This window comes from Mobula hypostoma, chromosome 6 (genome assembly GCF_963921235.1).
Source record: "Mobula hypostoma chromosome 6, sMobHyp1.1, whole genome shotgun sequence".
NCBI classification, from domain to species: domain Eukaryota; kingdom Metazoa; phylum Chordata; class Chondrichthyes; order Myliobatiformes; family Myliobatidae; genus Mobula; species Mobula hypostoma.
The window spans coordinates 143,764,484-143,788,862 of NC_086102.1; the positions used below are offsets into that span (position 1 = coordinate 143,764,484).

Here is a 24,379-nt window from a genome sequence, read left to right on the forward strand (position 1 = left end):
GTAAGATAATTCAAAACCGTTTTTCTCACTGTGATTTTAACCTTGGAAGTCTCAGAAACGGCCGGGAGTGAAAATGAAATGATTTCACTACTTGAACAAATTAGGAACTGTGAAGAATTTGGTATCGACAATCATCTTGAAATTTACAATGAAAGAATTGTTTGAATGTCCATTTACTCGCATTAGGATCATACTGTTTTATACCTTGCCTATTAAATTGCTTGTCTAAATTTCTCTTAATCATAGTGACTATTTCAAGAAATGCACTTAATGACCACTGTACTTCTGCTCATTAATGCAAATACCTAATCAACCGATCGTTTGGTAGCTTCTCCGTATCTAAAAGCATAGAAACATAGAAAACCTACAGCACAATACAGGTCCTTGGGCCCACAATGCTGTGCCGAATACGTACTGACTTTCAAAATTACCTAGGGTTACCCATAGCCCTCTATTTTCCTAAGCTCCATATACCTCTCCAGGAGTCTCTTAAAAGACCCTATCGTATCCACCTTCACCACCGTCGCCAGCAGCCTATTCCCCGCACTTATCACTCTCTGCATTTAAAAAAAATCTTACCCCTGACATCGTCTCTGTACCTACTTCCAAGCATGCAGATATGGTCAAGAGGTTCTGTTGTTGTTGAAGCCAAACATCTGAATGGGGAAGAAATGTGATCTAAGTGACTTTGACCATTTGTCAGTGCCAGATGGAGTGGTTCAAAATCTCAGAAACTACTGATCTCCTTGGATTTTTATGCACAACACTCTCTAGTGTTTACGGAGGATAGTATGAAAAGCAAAAAACATCCAGTGTGCGGCAGTTTTTGGGCCTTCTTAATGAGAGGTCAGAGGAGAATGGCCTGACTGGTTCAAGCTTGACAGGAAGTTGACGGTAACTCAAATAAGCACTTGTTACAACAGTGCTTTGCAGGAGAGCACCTCTGAACACACAACACATCAGACCTTGAAATGGATGGGTTATAACCACAGAAGACTACAAGCATACACTTGGTGGGATCTAATAAAGTGGCCACTGAGTGTATGAATTAGTGATAACGATATGATTCCACCATCACCAATTTCTAGATAGCTACTGCTCGATGTAAACAAAAAAACTTACCCTTCAAATCCCCTTCAAAACTCCTTCCTCTCACCTAAAACTACAGGAGCTTGCATTTGATATAATTTCATATACCTCTATCATTTCACCCTTCAGTCTCTATTGTCTTAAGGAAAACAAGTCCAGTCTCTCCCCAGAACTAAAGCCCTCCTAGTCAGGGAACATCTTGGTGAATTGCCTCTGATTCCCTGCAGCACAATACATGCTTCCTATAGCAGGCAGTACTTCAAGTGTAGTCTATCCATTGCTTTCTAAAGGTAACTCTATGCCATGACCTGTGAAGACAAGAATGTCATATGCTTTTACGTCACTCAGTCCATCTGTATTGCCGGTTTCAGGGAATTGTGGGCTTGAACCGCTAGGTCTCTTCTCATCAACTTTCCTTTGCAACCCTACTCTTTTGCTCTAATCCTATATGACTTAATTATCATTAAACTCTAAAAATTGTATAGAAATTAAAATATAAGAATTGGCCATAATTAGGAGCATCTTCTTCCTCTCCTGCATCAGATTTTTGAACATTCCATGAACACTACTTCATCATTCCTTGATTTTGCACTATGTATTTTGTAATGTATATAGTAATTTTAATGTCTTGCACTGTACTACTGCCACAAAGCAACACATTTCATGACATTGGGAGGCATCAGCGACAGCGGAAGGCAGGCAGAGCACCACCAAAGTTAGTAAGTTCTTTCTCCTTATGTGGGGTTTCTTTTTAAAAACTGTAGCCAGTGTGCAGGCATGGGAGGCGTTGAAGGCATCAGTGGAAGGCAGGCGGAGTACCAGCAGAAGTGGTGAGTCGTTTCTCCTTGCGTGGGGGTTTTTCTTATTTTTTAAACCATAAAAGAGAGAGCAGGTCTAGCAGAGCGGCCATTGTCAGAGTAGGAACTTAGAGGCTTTGATTCAGGAGGCTGAGGCCAAAGAAACAGGTAAGAAGGGTTGGTTTTTCCTTTCGTTTTTGCTGATTTGCTCTTGGTTGCTCATAGTACAGTGTAGACAGGATGGCAGATATGGCAGTGAAATGTTCCACCTGTAGGATGTGGGAATTCATGGAACCTGATGGTCTCTCTGATGACTACACCTGTGGGAAATTCAACCAACTCCAGCTCCTGAAAGACTGCATTAAGAAGCTGGAGTTGGATGAAATAATCATCCAGGAGGCAGAGCAATTGATGGATAAGACTTTTGAGCAAGTGGTTGCACCCAGAGTGCAGAATTCAGGGAGTAAATGGGTGAACACAAAGAAAAGGGAGAAGGACCCGTGGCCATTCCCCTCAGCAACGGGTATACCCCTTTGGCTACTGCTGAAGGGGATGATCCGTCTGGGCAATGCAGCAGCAGCCAGACTAATTGCACTGTGGTTAGTTCTGAACCTCAGAAGGGTGGGGTGAAGTCAGGCAGAGCAATAGTCATAAGGGACTCAATAGTTAGGGGGACAGATAGGAGATTGTGCGGCAGCAAAAGAGATGCCAGGATAGTGTGTTGCCTCCTGGGTGCTAGGGTCCAGGATGTCTCTGAGCAGTAGCAGAATATTGAAGGGGAGGGTGCGCAGCCAGAGGTGGTGGTACATACTGGTGCCAACGATGTAGTCAGGAGAGGGGTAGAGGTCTGTGCAGTAAGTTTAGGGAGTTAGGAAGGAGGCTGAAGTGCAGGACCTCCAAGGTGGTAATCTCTAGATTACTCCCAGTGCAACGAGCTAGGGAAGGACAGAGCAAGGAGATAGTAGAAATGAATGAGTGGCTGAAGAGATGGTGCAGGGGGCAGGGTTCCAAGTTCTTGGATCATTGGAACCTTTTCTGGTGAAGGGGTGACCTGTACAAGTGGGATGGGTTGCACCTGAACTGGAGGGGAACCAATATCCTGGGATGGACATTTGCTAGTGCTATTGGGGAGGGTTTAAATGAAATTTGCAGAGGGGTGGGAACCAAAGTGATAAGACAGAGGATGGGGCAGTTGGCGCACAAGTTGAGACAGCTTGTAGGGAGTTTGTGAGGCAGATGATAGAGCAAAGATGCACATAGCCAGGTGGTTTGAGATGTGTGTGTTTCAATGCAAGGAGTATCATAAACGAGGTGGATGAACTTGGAGCAAGGATCAATACGTGGAACTGTGAAGTTGTGGCCATTACAGAGACTTGGATGTCTCGGGCAGGAATGCTGTTGAGTGTACGGGGCTTTAGACGTTTCAAAAAGGACAGGGAGGGACGCAAAAGAAGTGGGATTGTGGGATTGCTAATCAGGGATAGTATCACAGCTGCAGAAAAGGAGGAAGTCATGGAGGGATTGTCTACTGAGTCAGTGTGTGTGGAAATCAGAAACAGAAAGTGGACAATAACACCATTGGGTGTTTTTTATAGACACCCTAATAGTAGTAGAGACATCGAGGAGCAGATAGAGAGGTAGATTCTGGATGGGTAATTTTAACTTTCCTAATATTGACTGACATCTCCTTAGAGCAAAGGGCTTGGATGGGGTGGAGTTTGTTTGGTGTGTTCAGGGTGGTTTCCTGATGTAATATGTTGATAAGCTAGCTAGAGGAGAGGCTGTACTTGATCTGGTATGGGAAATGAACCTGGTCAGGTGTCAGATGTCTCGGTGGGAAAGCATTTTGGAGGTGGTGATCACAACTCTATCTCCTTTACCATAGCTCTGGAGAGGGATAGAAGCAGACAATTTGGGAAAACATTTAATTGGAGTGGGGGAACTATGATACTATTAGGCAGAAACTTGGGAGCAGATGTTCTCAGGAAAATGCTCGAAAGAAATATGGCAAATGTTGAGGGAACATTTACATGCATTCTGCATAAGTGTGTTCCATTGAGGCAGGGAAAGGATGGTAGGGTAAAAGAAGCATGGTGTACAAGGGATGTAGAAAATCTAGTTAAGAAGAAAATAGCTTACGAAAGGTATAAGAAACCAGTACTGTTAGAGCTCTGGAAAATTACAAGGTTGCCAGGAAGGAGGTTAAGAATGAAATTAGGAAAGCTAGAAGGGGCCATGAGAAGGCCTTGGGGAGCAGGATTAAGGAAAACCCTAAGGCACTCGACAAGTATGTGAAGAGCAAGAAGATGAGCCGTGTGAGAATAGGACCAATCAGGTGCAATACTGGAAACGTGTGCATGGAGTCGGAGGAGGTAACGGAGGTACTTAATGAATACTTTGCTTCAGTATTCACCAGTGACAAGGACCTTGGCAATTGTGGGGATGACTTACAGTGGACTGAAATGCTTGAGCATATAGATATTAAGAAAGGATATGCTGGAGCTTTTGAAAAGCATTAAGTTGGATAAGTAGCCAGGTCTGGATGAGGTTTTCCCCCGGGCTACTGTAGGAAGTGAGGGAGGAGATTGCTAAGCCTCTGTCGATCATCAGTTTGAATGGGAGAAGCACCTGAGGGTTGGAAGGCTACAAATGTTTCCTTATTCAGGAAAGGGAGTAGAGATAACCTAGTAAATTACAGACCAATGAGTCTGACTTCAGTGGTGGGCAAGTTATTGGAGCAACATCCTGAGAGGCAGGATTTATGAGCATTTGGAGAGATGCAATCTGATTTGGCATAGTTAGCATGGCTTTATCAAGGGAAGGTCGTGCCTTATGAGCCTGATTGAATTCATTGAGGATGTAACAAAACACATTGATAAAGGTAGAGCAGTGGATGTAGTACTGTATATATGAATTTCAGTAAGGCATTTGGTAAGGTTCCCCATGCCAGGCTCATTCAGAAAATAAGGAGGCATGGGATTCAGGGATACCTTGCTTTGTGGATCCAAAATTGGCTTGTCTACAGAAGGCAAAGTCTGGTTTGTATTCTGTGTGGAGCTCGGTGACCAGTGATGTTCTGCAGGGATCTGTTCTGGGACCTCTCCTCTTTGTGATTTTTTTAATAAATGACCTGGATGAAGAAGTAGAAGGGTGGGTTAGTTAGTTTGCTGATGACACAAAAGTTGGGAGTGTTGTGGATAGTGTGGAGGGTTATCAGAGGTTACAGCAGGACATCGTTAGGATGCAGTACTGGACTGAGAAGTGGCAGATGGAGTTCAACCCTGATAAGTATGAAATGGTTCATTTGGTAGTTCAAATCTGAAGACAGAATATAATATTAATGGTAAGATTCTTGGCAGTGTGGTGGATCTGAAAAATCTCTGGATCCGTGTTGATAGGACACTCACAGCTGCTGCACAGGTTGACAGTGTTGTTAAGAAGGTGTTTGGTGTGTTGGCCTTCATCAGCCATGGGATTGAGTTCAAGAACCGTGAGGTAATGTTACACTATAGAAGACCTTAGTTAGACCCCACTTGGAATACTGTGTTCAGTTCTGGTCACCTCACTACAGGAAGGATGTGGATACTGTAGAGAGAGTGCAGAGGAGATTTACAAGGATGTTCCCTGGATTGGAGAGTGATGCACCATCAATAATTCCAAAAGACTGGAAGTAGGGTAAATACTGAAAGGCTTTTATTCACAGTAAAACGTGTCCTCCATGCTGAGTGCCTGCCCCGGACTGAGGAGGAGGAGCAGTGGCAAAATCGCCTTTATTCAGGGATCTGTGGGAGGAGCCACAGGGGCAGTCAGCAGAGGGGCGTGTCCAGACAGGTAACCCAGTTACAACATATTTAATATGGTTTACCACAGAGAGCGTGCCTTATGAGAATAGGTTGAGTGAACTTGGCCTTTTCTCCTCGGAGCGATGAATGATGAGAGGTGACCTGATAGAGGTGTATAAGATGATGAGAGGCATTGATCGTGTGGATCGCCAGAGGCTTTTCCCCAGGGCTGAAATGGCCAACACGAGGTGGCATTGTTTTAAGGTGCTTGGAAGTAGGTATGGGAGGGGTGTCAGGTAAGTTTTTCACACATAGAGTGGTGGGTGCGTGGTATGTACTACCAGCAATGGTGGTAGAGCTGGATACAATAGGGTCTTTTAAGAGATTCTTAGATAGGTGCATGGAGCTTAGAAGAATAGAGGGCAATGCAGGAGGGAAATATTAGGCAGTTTCTAGAGTAGATTACACATCGTGGGCCGAAAGGCCTGTAACGCGCTGTAGATTTCTATGTTCTATATAAGTCTATGATAATGACTTGATTCTGGAAAAAGCACAGATGCTATTTTAACAGCATAATAAATCTCTTGGAAAAGTCTTTTCCTGCTATTGGTGAATAATTAGAATAATAAGTTTTCTTCCTCCTTTTCTCTTTGTTTCTTATTTCAACTGGATCATTTTTGTTTTGAAACTAATTTGATTGACTAATTTGCCTTCTTCCTTGTTCCTTTTGGTTATTTTTCAATAATAAAGGTTACTATTGGACAATTCCCTGTTACCGAGCGGTTATCATAACTACTTTGAGAGGGAAGCACTTTTGATATGAAGGTCAGGGAAACAAATATAATTAACTGGATTTGCCACTGGAACATAGCTCCAAAAAAATCCTCGGCTGATAAATCATATTAAATATTCTGCAAAATGCTGAGTTGAAAATTGAACATTTACTGTGTTTTGTTGTTCTTGTTTTGCTGTATGATTTGCATGTTCTAAAAGCTTGGTTTGTGGCTTCATACTGAATGATGTTTGCCAAACTTCAGCTGGTATAAAGAGACATATATTGCATTTTTCGTGTGTTGAAATTGGGGAGTAAGTAATTAGTTTGTTAGGTTTGAATTGTTGGGTGTGAATGGATAATTTGCTTACCCAACATAAATGTTTTTTGTAACTGTCACAGTTCCTGTGTTATTAAAACTTGTTTGTTCATCTGCGTGGCATTAGATGGAGTAATATGAATGATTCTGGTCATTTCCAAAGCCTGTACCAGTCACTCCTTTTATCAGACCAAAGTGTTGGAAGTGGAATGATGCAGTTGTTTTTTTTCCCACTTTTTCTCCCTTATAGCATGTAGGCATTTGTTTCATTTTGAAGCTTTTCCTAATGACATAGCTGAATTTGATATCCAGGAATCCGTATACCTTGGTCAGTGAGGTTAAGATGGTGCTACTGAACATGTGTGATAGCTCACTGGTAGTTAAAAAGGCAAGAAATTTGACTAAAAACACCTTTTCTGAAGTAAATTGTGCTAAATTATTGCCGTAAACAGTGATGGCTGAACAATGGCGAGGTGAGTTCAGGGGATGAGCCAAGATGCTGTGTTGTAGAATTGATGCAGGTGGAGTTCCGATGCTCATACAACTGCCCTGGGTGCGAGTTTGGATTGCTCTGAGCATCGAGAGGCGAATTCGGGGCAGAGGAGATTAGATGCTATAAAACTGGCCCTGGTGCAAGGTTAGATTGCTCTGAGCACCGAGTGATTTGAAGAGCATGAGAGCGGCTTCAGGTTGAGCAGTGAAATCTGGGCCCTGGAGTGTGTCGTTGGGTGGCGTAATCTAGGCCCCAAGCCATTCGCAGTAGCCGGGTCCTAGTGTGAGGTATGATCTGCTGTTTAAATGATTTAAACACAGGCCAAGATCAGAGGCAAGAGTCGATTTCGCTTGCTCTCTGTGATGTTCACTTGTCTCTCCAGAGCGCCAGAGCCTTTCGCTGTTCCATTGTTTGATCAATTTAAGTAGCGGTTCAGATAGACTGAAAAGGCAGGGTGTCAGGATCTGAGGCAATATCCGATTTGCTCAGTCTCCGCAATGTTCGTTCTTCTCTCCGTGGTGCTGAGTCTATGACTTCCGTGCTCCATGCCCTCGAATATGATGACTGATGAGTAGGGCTTTGGGCGTACTCCAGGCTGCTCCGGGGTTCAGGTCTGACGACTCAGTTTAGTTCGGAATATTGTTCACTTCAATTGTTTGCAGGATTTGTGTTGTTTTTTCCTTTCTCTTGCACATCCAGTGTTGGTCTCTTATTTTTTTTCTTCAATTGGGTCCTGTTGGGTATCTTGCTTTTTGGCTAACTGTAAGCAAACAAATCTCAAGGTTGTATAATTTATACATTCTCTGATAATACATGAACTTTAAACCTTGAATTTGAATCAGCCCGATTTCTTTACACACGAATAAACTAGAACCTTTGACAATCTGCAAACACATTGAGGCAAATGATCTCCGAGAGTGAGATTTATTGTAGCTTGGATTAAGATCGCTTAGTCTTATTAGACAAATAAAAATTATGTTTTTTGAAATAATATTGAAGTTCAAGAACAACAGGAATTCTGCAGATGCTGGAAATTCAAGCAACACACATCAAAGTTGCTGGTGAACGCAGCAGGCCAGGCAGCATCTATAGGAAGAGGCGCAGTCGACGTTTCAGGCCGAGACCCTTCGTCAGGACTAACCGAAGGGTCTCGGCCTGAAAAGTCGACTGCGCCTCTTCCTATAGATGCTGCCTGGCCTGCTGCGTTCACCAGCAACTTTGATGTGTGTTGAAGTTCAAGAACTTGTATTTAAATGCAACAATATCATTTCAGGAATTTTATTATTTAATTGCCTTTTTACAGTGCTAATTTAAGATGTGAAGTTGGACTAAAATATATCTTGAAAATAAATTTCTACCAGTTGGAGCTTGTTCACTGCTATCTATCTGGTTTTGAAAGTCATAGGAGTGCTCTGAATTTGTTAGCTAACTATTGAATAATAATTATATCCTATGTATCACGTAGGATAGAATAATGTAAATATTAAAGTAAGTGCTTGTCCATTCTTAATCCCCCTTGGATGCATCAAGTTGTATAAGCTTCCTTTCCATTTTTTGTTAAAATGAACTAAATTGTGCTTTTAATTTTCCTGTATAACATTTTTGAAACATTTGTCAATTAGTTTTCAAACTAAATTGAAGTGTGTTATTTTGCCAAAGTTTAGCAAGCATGAATCTTAGATTTAGCTATAATATATTAAATATATTTTGATAAAATTGTGTGGGTCATATATTGAAAATTTGCATAATCCTAGTCTATAGAATGAATTAAAGGGTGAGTTGACCTGGTTAAGGGAAAGTAAATAACACTGCATTTTTTTGTTTAATTGTAAACTCGTACTATTTACTAAATAAGAGAGCAATTACAACACTGACTTTTAGGTAAAAAAAAATCAATATAGAACAACTTCGTTATCATTATGAAGATAAAATAAATCATATTGATACTAACATTCTAATGCAATTGTGGTCATGGGCATCTTTCAATAATTTTACCTTTGTCTATATATTTCAAAATATGAGTCTCAATTTACGTATTTGATTTTGTACTTGAATCTTGAATTTTCTACTTTTGCAGTTGTAAAGAGATCACTGAACAGCAGATTTCTTCTCATGATTGAGAGGTTGAAGTTTCATTGACACTGAAACAGAAACTGGTATACATAAGGAATCATGGCAAGCAGAGGAGCTTCAAGACCAAATGGCCTAGGTCAGACAAAGATTTGCCAGTTCAAACTGGTTCTACTGGGAGATATGGCAGTGGGAAAATCAAGTTTAGTTCTGCGTTTTGTCAAGGGCCAGTTTGACGAATTCCAAGAGACAACAATTGGTGGTAAGTTTTTTGAACAATGAATAAATGTGTCCATTAGTTATAACTATGCTTTCTGATTTATACCATAGCCCTTAAGATAATTTTCTTGTTCTATGTATCATAATATGGCTAGTCAAGCATCAATTTATTGTCCAGAGGTTGTCTTAGTGAACTGGATCTGGGGTGAATTCAAAGGTATTGACAGACAACTGCAATCAGCAACTTGATATTGTTGTTTTTCCACTGTAGAATTGCACTGTATACGTCTGGAGGGGGAGGATCTTTTTCTTTATATGAGTTTCATTTAGTAGATTTGGGATAGAAACCATGCATGAGGAAATAGAAGGCTGAAATATCAGTAGTTAATGATATTTCCACCACTTCCTCATCTATATGCCAAAATCTTCCATAGAGCAGTAACTTAGAATAATGGAACATGGTCCCATCTTTAAATCTCAGCAGCAACTTGCTTGTACTTCTAATCTAGTGTATTGTAACAGCAGGCAAGATATGATCTCCTCTAATTTGGGGATGTCATTGTAGATGAAAGTTTTGCAGAACCCCTTCATTTGATCTACAAAGCTACTCACTATCTTTTATGTATCAGAACCAGACAATTCCGATGTAAGGTCATCCAGCTGGAATATTAACTTTTTTTCCTCTGCACACGTGCTGTTTGAACTGTTTTCTTCCAGCATTTTCTTTTTTTCATATTTCCAACCGTCCCTCACTGTTCCAGTATGTTCTTTTGTCTTGTTCTCTCTCATCATTTAGTTAGATGTCTCTTAAAGTATTGTGTCACCCAAACAACCATTGTCTCAGCTCTATTCTCTTTGTTTTCCCAATGGCCTACCCTATTTCCATCTCCCCCATTTATTCCAGCTTAAAGCACTTTTCCAGTTCTGATGAAACATTGATCTGTTTCTCTTGTGTGATCACTAAATGTTTCCAGCACTTTGTTTTCATTTTAAATTTCTGTCTGAATCTTTAACTTCAGTGAATTTTGTGTTGGTTTGAGAATTAATATGACTTCCTTATGACTTTGCACCTTTTTCCTTAGCTGGGAGAGAGTTATAAACATTCTTGTTTATTTAAATTCCTTTTTCATCTGGCCTTTGCCTTGTGACCTATTGTGCCTTTTCAGGTTTCATCATTCAGGACAACCAAATGTATAATTTCTGCTGCCTCAATGTCTTTTCAACTGTGATACCTTTATCTTTTCCTGTCACATTTCTTTCTTCCCCTCTGCCATACGATTCCTAAGTGGACATTGAACCTATGAACACTAAGTCACTTTTTAAAAACGTATATTATTTCTGTTTTTGCACAATTTTTAATCTATTCTATATATTTTTTACTGTAACTGATTTACTTATTTATTTTTTCTTTCTTTATTATTATTGTGCTGCTGCTGCCAAGTTAACAAATTTCACGAAACATGCCAGTGATAATAAACCTGATTCTGATTCTTTTGGGTACAACATAAATGTTGTCATTATTCCTCAGGGAATGAATGGGCATGTTGCTTGTTTAAAAGACAAGAGAATATTAAAAGCTAGTTATTTATTTCAGAATCGTGACCCCACTGGCTATCATTAAGCCATCATTGCTGAACAGCTACTTGAGTCATTTCCCCTTGGTTTGCAATTCCATATAGTATGAATTCTACATAACTCTACCTTACCTCCTTCCCATGGTCCATAAATAGAAAGCTTCTTGCAGTCTAAAAACAAAAAAAAATGCTATTAATCTGAAACAGAACCAGAAAATACCAGAAATATTAAGCATACCCAGTTGTAAAGAGGAAGAATTAATGCATTAAGACAAGGGCACCATCAGAACTGATTTCTGTCTACTATGAGTTTGTTGTTTCAGCCTTTGCTTGCATCAAGGAGCTGGCCAGTTTCTTTCTCAGATTCTTTTTTTCTTCCTCTTTCCGAATACATCTTTGACTTCTGACATAAGACATAGGAGCAGAATTGAGTCCATTCCACCGTGGCTTATATATTATCCCTTTCAACCTCATTCTTCTGTAAAGTAGACACCCTCCTCTACTTTGATAGCTTTCAATTTCCTGGCCGTGGCCATGTTATTTTCAGTGTGGATGTCTAATTGTGCTACTCATTTATTCCATGCCACACTGTACACCCCATTGACAGCTTGAGAATACTATGCTCTTTGAATGTGGTGAAACCAATTTCTAACCGCCATCATTGCCCACTTTTCCATTAATTGTTCTTGTTTCCTTCATAAAAAGGAAATGGAAAACATGTGCCCTAACCACTACTGTCTGTTTATGTGTATGTTGAAAATTCTTGGCTCTGGTTCTTCTTAGTTCTCTCACTTTTTACTAGGATTTTATTTACAGAGCTACAGTATTCTGCTGTTGCCTGAGGTAGAATGTTATATTAATTTTGTTTCTGATTTCCACTCTTGATTCCTCTTGACACGTTACATCTTCAAACCTGTTATTCTCTTCCTCAGCTTTTCCATCTGCATTTCTTTGTGTAATCTATGAATCAGCATCTATTCAAACTCAATGTACGTTGTTATTGGCTTCATAAGCTATTCCATCCTACGCTTTTTCTAAATCTGGCTTGCACAAGAACTTTTCTAATCTCCCAATTCTTCTCTCTTTTGCTTGTATTCTGAAAATTATATCTTCTATCATATTGTTTGTGATATGTCTTCCAAATTCCTTAATGGAGAATTCTCTTTCACTGTGGTTTACTGGCTCCTTGACAGTTTTCAGTACCACCTTAGTGTCTTGATGTGATTGCCTCTTGCCTTCCCACCCATAAGAACAAAGGTCACGTCTCTTGCTTCTATATTCAATGGATCATCCATGCTGATTCTGCTACTTTCAGCAACATTTCAATACCCATCATGGCTTTTAATGTCAGCATTTTGAGAAGACGTTTCTGTCCTCAACTCACTGGTTCGGTTTTTAATCACTCCATTTCTGTTCATAGTACCATCATATGTGAAATAGGAGATGTAACTCCCAGTTTGCATTCCGCCTGTTCCACCATTCAGGGCAACGATTCCAGGTAACACTTACTGGATTTACTTGTCAGTAAGATAAGGTAGGTTTTCCTAAAGGAAAGGAGTCTAGAGTAAGAGGCATTGGTTGACGGTGAGAGGGGAGAGATCTGAGAGGCAGTTTTTTCCCTCAAAGGGTCCTATACATGACATAATTGTTATTTGCAATGAACTGCGGGAGGAGGCAGATAAAGTTACAATATGTAAAGGGTATTTGGATGGGAAAGGAGTAGAGGAATACAAGTCTAATGCTGGCAAAACAGATCAGTGCAGATAGATATCATGGGAAGCTTGGATGAGATGGACTGAAGGGCCTGTTTCTATACTACACAGCTCTATTACTTTGAGAATATTGTAAATGAGAATCTCCAAGATTTAAATTTCAAAAGTTAGTAGATTGTAAGAGGTAAAGGAAATTTGAATTAATAAGTAGTTAACAAAATTTCTTAACATTAATATACTGAGGCATCACTTGGATTAGATATCGGCTATTAGGTGGAAATTTCATTCTTGTCCTGAACAGACAACTCTACTTCACTAAGATATTGAGCCTTTAATAATCCTAATTAATAGGTATTTCAGTTAAGGTGTTGCTATATAAAAAAAAACATTCCCTACAAAGCTGTGGAATTCTGTGGATTGAGCATGGAAAGGTGGTGCAGTTCTAAAACAAAATGAAGGGATAAATTAATAAAGACAGTATTAAGTGTTGAAGAAAGCCTTAGATTAGTGTGGATGAAACAATTACAAGGAAATGAACTCAAGCAGGATCTGAGTAGTGATACAAATACTGTCAAAATCCCAAGTCTACTCAGCTGGATATCAAAAAAAAAGGTGATGGAGAAAAGTACAGTGAAAATGCAGAGGAAAAACTTCATCCCTGGCTAACACGAGGGGGCATAGTTTTAAAGTGCTTGGAAATACGTACCGAGGGGATGTCAGGAGTAAGTTTTTAACACAGAGTGGTGGGTGCGTGGAATGCACTGCCGGCGGCTATGGTGGAAGCAGATACAATAGGGTCTTTTAAGAGCCTCTTAGACAGGTACATGGAGCTTAGAAAAATAGAGGGCTGTGCGTAGGGAAATTCTAGGCAGTTTCTAGAGTAGGTTACATGGTCGCCACAACATTGTGGGCTGAAGGGCTTGTAATGTGCTGTAAATTTCTATGTTCTATGCTTTATGAAGGAAATGAATAAGCACTATACCATAAAGATTATTGTTTCAGTACTAAGGCATAAGGCAATTTTGAACTTTTCTCTTCTTTTAGACCTCGGATAGATTGGTTGAAACTGACATAACAATTTAATGTCTATAACATTATATTAGGTGTATTTTACTTTAGTTACAAGTGCTGCCTGATCAATTGGATTGTCATGTAGAGTTTCCTGATGTTGCATGGACTCCAGGAGTTGGGCTGGCATCCACAGGTTGAAATGCAGGAAGACAAAATACCCTTTTTGAGCGGGATAAGTGAGCTGTAGGAATTGTTACTTTGACTGTATGAAGTTAATTGCACTTTACATTTTTCTTATGTTGCAGCTGCCTTTCTTGCTCAGTCTGTCTGCTTGGATGACACAACTGTGAAATTTGAGATCTGGGATACTGCTGGTCAGGAGCGTTATCACAGTTTAGCACCAATGTATTACAGGGGAGCCCAAGCTGCCATTGTGGTTTTTGATATCACAAAACAGGTAACAGCAAATATTGACATTTCATTCCTAATGTTTTCTGGAATAGTCCAGCTGGTCTCAGATTTTAGAGTATCAGATGGTATTTGTTCCTCAAATGTACAGAATTTTTTGAAAATGTAAAGTACTTTATCAAAAAACTTTTGCTTCTATCATATTCCTTGAAGAGTTTGTCATGTTTTACCTTCCTTTGAAGAGCACTGACAAACTGGTAAGTAGCAAATTAGTTGATCCAACTAGACATGAATCAGTAGCGTAATTAGGTTGAGTTAGCAAATGACGGAAGAAACATTTTGTAAATGTATACTTCTTAGGATATGGAATTTTCTAACATGGCTGGCATTTATTGATTATTGCTAAATGCATTGAAAAGTTGCTGATGAGGCATTTTCTTGAACCTTCTGTGCAGTGCTCTTGGTTGGGGAGATTCCACATTTTAACCAAGTGATATGCAGTGGATACCGGTTAATTAGGCCATTGATTAATTGGGACAGCCATATATTTGGGACAAATTATATAAAAAAACCCACAAAAACTAAATTGAGAAAATAGCCAGATTCCCTTCAATTATTTAGGACACTATGCTGCTTAATCGGGGCTGGAGACTGTTACCGAACAGTTTCCAACTAGCATCAGTCGCGTGCACATTATGTACAGACACTTCACCATGCTTAGTTTGACCAGTTTTTAAATAGCATTAGTTGGATGTGTTTGTCTTCAAAAAGTGGATATTTTTGTCACTGACAGTTGGCGAGAAATAACCAATAAGACAATTTAGCACTGTTTTGCTTGTAGCAGTTCCAAGCATTCAAGCTTGGAGATGCCAAAAACAGCTGGGAGTGAAAATGAAACAATTTCACTACTTCAACAAGTTAGGAATTATAAAGAATTTGAAGATATTGACAATGTTACAACGAAACTGACGATTCAGAGGATGTAATTGTCTAAAGCATTGTATGAAAGTAATCCATTCTCCGTACTAGGTGTCTGCATTCATTTACAGTCAATCAAAAGAGCACAACAGATGAATTCCTCTGTGATAGCTATTAGGAAATAATACAGTTTTATAGTACTGATCTAATTTGTTCTGTATTTCATTTAAGTATATAAATTGTTACTCAGTTAAATGGTAGTTTGCCTTTTTTTATACCTTTTTAAATGCTTCCATGAAATTTTGGCTAATTCGGGCAGCCGCTTAATTGGGTCAAAATGTATTGGTCCAATCAACACTCACAACACGCTGGAGGAACTCAGCAGGTCGGGCAGCATCCGTGGAAGAGATCGGTCGACATTTTGGGCCGGAACCCTTCGTCAGGTTCCGGCCCGAAACATCGACCGATGTTTTCCACGGATGCTGCCGACCTGCTGAGTTCCTCCAGCGTGTTGTGAGTGTTGCTTTGACCCCAGCATCTGCAGATTATTTTGTGTTTATTATTGGTCCAATGTGTGTGTTCCAGTTAACTGGAATCCACCATATTCCCAAACTCTACTATGGACATTCCCAAGCCCAATTGCAAAAGGAGGAGGGTTAGGCATAGGTCTAGCAACTCCACCCCATAAAAACCCAGAGCTACAGAAATGCCAATGCAAGTTTCAAAGATCTCATCCCTGGGAGACAAAGAATATTTGCTGAGAAGACATATGAAGTTATGTGGTGAAAGCAAAAGCCACAGGGTTGATCAACCCTCGGCCCAGGACTGAAGACTTTGGTGTGCTGCTATTGGTGGCCAACGCCCAGTAGGGGTGATGGGCTGAAGAAGAATATATATTTCAAAGTTGTATGAAATGAGATAGAATATATCCTGCAGGAGTTCCTGTGCACTTAGTGGCTTCATTTTCCTTAATACTAATAGTAGAGATTGTGGGCTTGTGAAATGCTATTTGTTCAGAAGCAACAGTAGTTCATTTTGTATATTGTATATGCTATAGTGTGGTGCACTGCTGGCAAAGGGAAAGAAAATTAGTAATAGTGCAGGCTGCTTTGTTCTGGATTATAATGAGTTCATAAATATTGATGGTCCAGCATTCATCCAGTGGGGTAGAGAGGATTCCATCATGTTCCATCTTGTGCCTTGAAGCCAAGTCAGTTACCACAAGACACTTAGCCTCTGGCTTGTCTTGTAATTACAGTACTTTTGCAGACAGTCTGGTTGGATTTCTAGTCTTTGTTGACTCCCTAGGATATTGATACTAGAGGATTTGCTGATGGCAATGAAATTAGATGTGAAGGATAGCTAGTTAAACAGACTTTTGTAGGAAATGGTCATTTCCTGACACTTCTGTTGCTCAAACTCTGAGCAATACTTCATTTTAAAGTTTATGAGTGGAACTGAATGCATTATAGTGATTACCGAATATCTCTTTTCCTACCCGCCCATCACCATCCAAACACTTCTGACATTATGATGGAAGATAATTTCCACGGATGATTTGAGTCTGCAATGCTACCACAAGGAACTCCTGCAAGATGATTGACTTTCAGCCAGCCTCCTTTCAGCAAGTTATAACTCCAGTCATTGGAGTGCTTTAGACCATAAGACATTGGAGCAAAATTAGCCATTCAGCTCATTGAGTCTGCTGTGCCATTCCTTTGTGGCTGAACCCAGATCCCACTCAACCCCATACATCTGCTTTCTCACCATAACCTTTGACGCCCCTATCAATTTTTGCTTTAAATATACGCACGGACTTGGCCTCCACAGCTGTTTGAGGCAGAGCATTCCACAGATTCGCAATTCGCTGGCTAAAAATATTCTTCCTTACCTCTGTTGTAAAGGGTTGCCCCTCAATTTTGAGGCTGTGCCCTCTAGTTCCAGACACCCCCACCATTGGAAACATCCTTTCCACAGCCACCTTATCTCATCCTTTCAACATGAGGTAGGTTTCAATGAGATCTCCATGCATTCTTCTAAATTCCAGTAAGTACAGGCCCAAAGCTGCCAAATGCTCCTCATATGTTAACCCCTTCATTCCCAAAATAATCCTTGTGCACCTCCTCTGGGCTCCTTCAATGACAACCCATCCTTTCTGAGATAAGGGGACTAAAACTGTTGACAATACAGTATAACAAGTGCAACCTGACCAGTGTGTTATCTCCTTGTTTTTATGTTCTATTCCCTTGAAATGAATGCCAACATTGCATTTGCCTTCTTTACCACAGACTCAATGTGTAAATTAACCTCCTGGGAGTCTTGCACAAGGACTCCTAAGTCCTTTTGCACCTCTGATGTTTGAATTTTCTTCCCATTTAGAAAATAGTCTGCACTTTTGTTCCTTTTACCAAAATGCATTATCATACATTTTTAAACACTGTATTCCATCTGCCACTTTTTGCCCATTCTTCCAATTTGTATAAGTCCTGCTGCAATCGCATTGTTTCATCATCACTATCTACCCCTCCACCTATCTTCATATCATCTGTAATCTTTGCCACACACAGAGCCATCAATTCAATTATCTAAATCATTGACAAACAATGTGAAAAGTAACCGTCCCAATACCGACCCATGAGGAACACCACTAGTCACTGCAGCCAACCAGAAAAGGCCCCCTTTATTCCCACTCGCTGCATCCTGCCTGTTAGCCATTTTGCTGTCCATGGCAGTGTCTTTCCTGTAATGCCATGGGATTTTAACTTGTTAAGCAGCCTCAGGTGTGGCACATTATCAAATGCCTTCTGAAAATCCAAGTAAATGACATCCACTATTTCTCCTTTGTCCACTCTGCTTGTTACTTCCTCGAAGAACGCTTAACAGATTTGTCAGACAAGATTTCCAGAAACCATGCTGACTTTGACTTATTTTATCATTAGTCTCCAGATACCCCGAAACCACATCCTTAACAATCAATTCCAACATCTTCCCAACCACTGAGGTTAGACTATAATTTTCTTTCTTTTTCCTTCATCCCTTCTTTTTCCTTCATCCCTTCTTAAAGAGTGGAGTGACATTTGCAATTTTCCAGTCCTCCAGAACCATGCCAGAATTAAGTGTTTCTTGAAAGATCATAACCAATGCATCTGCTATCTCTTCACCTTGTTGCGTATTGTATTTAATTTTTCCAGGGTTCCTTGATCCCACACGTGGTCAAATGTTGCCCTGAGGGTAGTGACTTATCCTTAGCATTCATTCTATATCCACTCCATCTAAGGCTGGGATGGAGTTTGGAGCAGTTCTTGCAAAATACAAAATGCAAACTGAATACAAGAGAACAAATTATCAGTGATTAAGTTTTTCTTGACAACTTTGTTGATGTCACTTTCTAACATGTTCTGAATTTTGATACAAGCAAATTGGATTTGTCCTGCTTCTGTGAATGTGACTTACCTGAGCAACTTGCTACGTTGATGGATGAATGCCAGTGTTTTAATTATATTGGCCATCTGAAGATTTGTTCCAGTGATGGAGATTTTGGCAAGATGAGATCATTTATGTAATAATGCTTATTTGAAAATGCTTGCAAGTGCTTCAGCCAAGGCTTCAGCACTCGCTTGTCTTGGCTACCGTTGTTGAGGATTGGTTAATTCTGGAGGCCCACTTCCTCCTCCAGTTGCTTGTTCAATTATGTACAACCATTCACATCCAGACATGGCAGTACTGTTGTATGATCACTTTGATCCTGTCTATTGTTTTCTCTGTTTAGCATGGAAATTGTTTTGTACAGCTTCATTCATTTGGCACCTCATTTATAGGTATACTTAAGATGTCTCTTGGCATGCCCTTAAAAGTATTCCCCATTGAACTAGGATTAATCCCCTTACTTTATAATGATGACAGCATGAGGAATATGCAGGTCCATGAGGTTACAGATTATGGTGTCATACATTGTTGCTGCTGCTGATAGTTCACAGTGCCTCATTAGTATCCAGTTTTCTGTAAATTCTGTCCCATCTTAGCACATTTGAAAGTTCCTTAGTATGAACAATGGATTCCCTTGAACATAGTTTGCTCCAGCTGATCCTGTAATAGATAGGTACATCTACAACATTAAGAGTGGCGAGGCTGAAGCCAATTAGGTTCATCTCACATGTTAGCTCATAGTCATCTGCTACGTATCTTTTCTGGTAACTATATCCTTCATGGGTCCGTCATCTTGGTCAGTGGTAGTGCTGCCAGGTTCTTCATAGTACTGAGCTTTGAACTCTCCACCCCGAGTACATTCTGCACCCTTGCTGTTTTCAGAGCTGCTTCCATTTGTTGGTGACATGGAAGGGCACCCTTTGATGGCTAAGGGGGTATGGTCAATGATAATTGCGCAGAAATTTTCTTGTCTATATTTGGCCAGCTGCCAGGAGACTCCTTTTCCTGTTTATCATTGTACTATTATGACTGGTGAGTCTACCCTGCTGATGAGTGCAATAGGGTTGTGATAGTGGAGTCTGAGTCACTTCGATTCTGCATGCTCCCAGTTTAGAAACAGGATCCCTGGATGTTATTGAGGAAGGCTAGACTGATGTATCTGGATTTATCATGGAGGTATGATACAAGCGAGTAGTGTCGGAGCACAATTGAGAGTTAACCAGATTGCTGTGGGCTTGGGCTAGCATTTCGGTCAAAACAACAAATGTTGGGTGATCTTCCCAGAGAATATTAAAGTTCAAAGTAAATTTATTATCGATGTACATGTATGTCACCTCAAACAACCCTGAGATTCATTTTTTCATGGGCATACTCAATAAATCTATAGAATAATGACTGTAACAGAACCAGTAAAAGACTACCCAACTTGGGCATTCAAACGAAGTGCAGAAGACAACAAACTGTGCAAATACAAAAATAAATAAAGTACATAAATATAAATAGATAAGACAATAAATATCGAGAGCATGAGATGAAGAGTCCTTGAAAATGAGTCCATTGGTTGTGGGAACGTTTTAATGATGGGCCAAGTGACGTTGAGTAAAGTTATCCCCTTTGGTTGAGGGTTAGTAATTGTTCCTGAACCTGGTGGTGTGAGTCCTGAGGCTCCTCTGCTTTCTTCCTGATGGCAGCAAAGAGAAGAGAGCATGACCTGGGTGGGGGGTGGGGTAGTCCTTGATGATGGATGGTGCTTTCCTGCAATAGCGTTTCATGTAGGTGTGTTCAATGGTGGGGAGGGCTTTACCTGTGACGGAATGGGCTGTATCCACTACTTTTTGTAGGATTTTCCGTTCAAGGGCATTGGTGTTTCCATACCAGGCTGTGATGCAATCAGTCAATATACTCAGCACTAGTGAACCAAATCAATTTCTACAACAATTCATAAAAGTTGCTGGTGAACGCAGCAGGCCAGGCAGCATCTCTAGGAAGAGGTGCAGTTGACGTTTCAGGCCGAGACCCTTCGTCAGGACTAACTGAAGGAAGAGTGAGTAAGGGATTTGAAAGTTGGAGGGGGAGGGGGAGGGGGAGATCCAAAATGATAGGAGAAGACAGGAGGGGGAGGGATGGATTCAAGAGCTGGACAGGTGATTGGCAAAAGGGATACGAGAGGATCATGGTATAGGAGGTCCGGGAAGAAAGACAAGGGGGGGGGGGACCCAGAGGATGGGCAAGGGGTATATTCAGAGGGACAGAGGGAGAAAAAGGAGAGTGAGAGAAAGAAAGTGTTCCCTCCCCCCCCCCGCATTCCGCAGGGATTGCTCCCTACGCAACTCCCTTGTCCATTTGTCCCCCCCATCCCTCCCCACTGATCTCCCTCCTGGCACTTATCCGTGTAAGCGGAACAAGTGCTACACCTGCCCTTTCACTTCCTCCCTTACCACCATTCAGGGCCCCAAACAGTCCTTCCAGGTGAGGCAACACTTCACCTGTGAGTCGGCTGGGGTGATATACTGTGTCCGGTGCTCCCGATGTGGCCTTTTATATATTGGCGAGACCCGACGCAGACTGGGAGACCGCTTTGCTGAACATCTACGCTCTGTCCGCCAGAGAAAGCAGGATCTCCCAGTGGCCACACATTTTAATTCCACATCCCATTCCCATTCTGACATGTCTATCCACGGCCTCCTCTACTGTAAAGATGAAGCCACACTCAGGTTGGAGGAACAACACCTTATATTCCGTCTGGGTAGCCTCCAACCTGATGGCATGAATATCGACTTCTCTAACTTCCGCTAATGCCCCACCTCCCCCTCGTACCTCATCTGTTACTTATTTTTATACACACTTTCTTTCTCTCACTCTCCTTTTTCTCCCTCTGTCCCTCTGAATATACCCCTTGCCCATCCTCTGGGTCCCCCCCCCCCGTCTTTCTTCCCGGACCTCCTGTCCCATGATCCTCTCATATCCCTTTTGCCTATCACCTGTCCAGCTCTTGGCTCCATCCCTCCCCCTCCTGTCTTCTCCTATCATTTTGGATCTCCCCCTCCCCCTCCAACTTTCAAATCCCTTACTCACTCTTCCTTCAGTTAGTCCTGACGAAGGGTCTTGGCCTGAAACGTTGACTGCACCTCTTCCTAGAGATGCTGCCTGGCCTGCTGCGTTCACCAGCAACTTTGATGTGTGTTGCTTGAATTTCCAGCATCTGCAGAATTCCTGTTGTCTACAACAATTCAGTAGTTTTAAAGTCATCATGACTAAGTCTTGTAGTTTAGTACCAAATAATTAATAAAATGTAAGTTGCTGTTGATCTCGTGTCTGAATTAGTGACCAGGCCAATTTCTAGTCTGGTAACTTGATTGCTGCATCATTATTGTGCCAGTAACTGCAGAGACTTGCCTGCACTTTGCCCTTGTCAAATATTATATGTATGAAGTTTCTAATGTGACTCATGGATCAAAGGAAAACTTTATTTTTGAGTTTTCTTGAATTGAAAACTTAAGCTTTATTTTTTTTCATGAGTTCTGGGAAGCCAGTTGTAAGAGTCCGGCTAATGCCATAGATCTTACGGCAAGCCACTAGGTGGTGTGTTTAGTTAAAAGTCATGAAATTTGAATGAAAATTACTTGTGACTGACTGCTGTTTGTACTGAATGGCTCATGCACTGGGACAAACAATAACTTCTTGTCAGAGGGGTTTTAGTGCTCCCATAATTTCATGTATCTTCAGGAAGGAATAAGAAGATTAGGATCGAAGTAATTCTGCGATGAATCTGGGGATTCAAACTTTAGAGGAGACTGTGTTTAGGTGCTTATTAATATATTGCTCAGTTGTATATGTTGAGTGCATATTGATTTGTAAGGAACCAAACTCCTTTTTCTATATTTTCCATATTGCTTTCAAAATAAGTTAAATTCCATAAGCAAATTCACTGCAACTGTTTCTGTACAAGAATAATGAATAAATACATACAATAATTCTCTTTGGTTTTATTTAGGAAACATTTGATAGAGCAAAAGCATGGGTAAAGGAGCTACAGAGACAAGCCAGCCCAAATATTGTGATAGCCTTGGCTGGCAATAAAGCTGATCTGGCAGATAAACGGATGGTGGAGTATGAGGTAATGATCCATAGCAATTTGCTCTTGTGTAGTCTCTTTGCACAGAATATCGTGGATTTTTTTTTTAAAGGGCGGGTGGATAGATGTTATAATAGTAGAGAATGCTAAAAAAATACTAAGTAGTATGAACTGCAGAAAAGCAGTATCTGGAAGTATGGAAATGCAGTGCCTGGAAGTTATGGCATTTGGTAAAGTAGGAAGATGCACATTAATTGAGAATTAGAGGAATAAAGTATATGGTATGGGGTTTGTTGGCAAAAGTCACTAAGGTGCATCAAGTTCTAAAATTATATGAAGATGAGAGTTTTGAGATCCAGTACATTGGGAGTCAATAGATTTGTATTTTGTGTGGGCGACTTGAGCTACACAGATTTCAGTGGAATGTTGCTGGTATGGAAGGCATCAGAGATCAGCTGTGCTTTTAGTAATCATTATGATTTTCATGTTTTAATTAAAGTTGGTGATTTTGCATGTTGTAGTTTTCTTTAAGTATGCATGCCTTTGGTTCCACAGCTATTGTTTTGTGAAGGTAGCACAACTGTTGCCTTATAGCTACAGTGACCTCAGTTCAATCCAGATCTCTGGTGTTTTCTGTATTAGTATTTCTTTATTGCCATTCCATCTTTTACGAGGATATAATTGTTCACTTGCATCAAACTATGTTTAAGAATAGGCTGGAGTAAACAAAATAGACACAGGAGTAGTAACATGTTTCCTTGAGCTGAGTCTGTCAGTTAACTAATTAATTAGTTTCAACTGAGCCCACTGCTGTTCACACTGCTGACGCATGTCTGTACTGCTAGATCCAGCTCTAACCACATCATTAAGTTTACTGATAACACAATGGTGGTTGGCTTCATTAGCAACAGCTTGTGGATAGGTGTAACCACAACGAGTCTCAACGTGATCAAGGCTAAAGAGGTGATTGTGGACTTCAAAAAGGTGCAGGCTGACCACTCCTTACTGCAAATCAACAGCTCCTCTGTGAAGAGAGTCAGGAACACCAATCTTCTTGGAGTGCATTTCACAGATGATGTCACCTGATCCCTCAACACCACCTCTTTAGTCAAGAAAGCACAGCAATGTCTCCACTTCCTGAGGAAATTGAGGCAATGAGGCTCCCCATTTCCATTCTAACCACATTCTATCAGAACATCATCGAGAGTGTCCTGACCAGCTGTACCACTATTTCATATGTGAGTTGCAAGACATCTGACTGCAAGACCCTGTGACAAGTTGTGAGGACTGCTGTAAGAATCACTGGTGTCTCTCTTCCCACCCCGCCCCCATCTAGGATATACACCAGAGGCACTGCGTTCACAGAGCCCTCAGCATTATCAAGGACCCTTCCCGTCCCTCCCACAATCTCTGACCTATCACCATGCAGAAGGTACCACAATGTGAAGATTGTTAGGCTGCATAACAGCTTCTTCTCCAGGTCTAAATACCCTGCTTCAACCAGTACATATTATTTATGATAGCTCCAGTAGCAGTAATGCTGTTGTATATTTAACTATATGCTGTATGTGCACTTTATGTCACCTTGTATATCTACAGAATAATTTACTTATCTGTTAACGTTATCGTCTTAATATTCCTTTATGTGCTGTATGTGTTATATGTACTGTGTTTTACTCCTTCGTCCCCGAGGAACGTTGTTTTGTTTAACTGT

At 40.8% G+C, this 24,379-nt stretch overlaps 1 protein-coding gene across 3 annotated transcripts in view; it reads left to right on the forward strand.

Annotated features, from left to right (window-relative positions):
* rab5b (RAB5B, member RAS oncogene family) overlaps nt 1-24,379 on the forward strand; it is a 60,583-nt gene that overhangs the window by 27,053 nt on the left and 9,151 nt on the right. For all 3 annotated transcript variants that reach the window (XM_063051896.1, XM_063051897.1, XM_063051895.1), the window contains exons 2-4: nt 9,330-9,584; nt 14,144-14,295; nt 22,585-22,707. In XM_063051896.1, coding sequence (XP_062907966.1) covers nt 9,425-9,584; nt 14,144-14,295; nt 22,585-22,707 — 435 coding nt within the window. In that variant the 5' untranslated portion in view covers nt 9,330-9,424. The remainder of the gene's footprint in view (nt 1-9,329; nt 9,585-14,143; nt 14,296-22,584; nt 22,708-24,379) is intronic.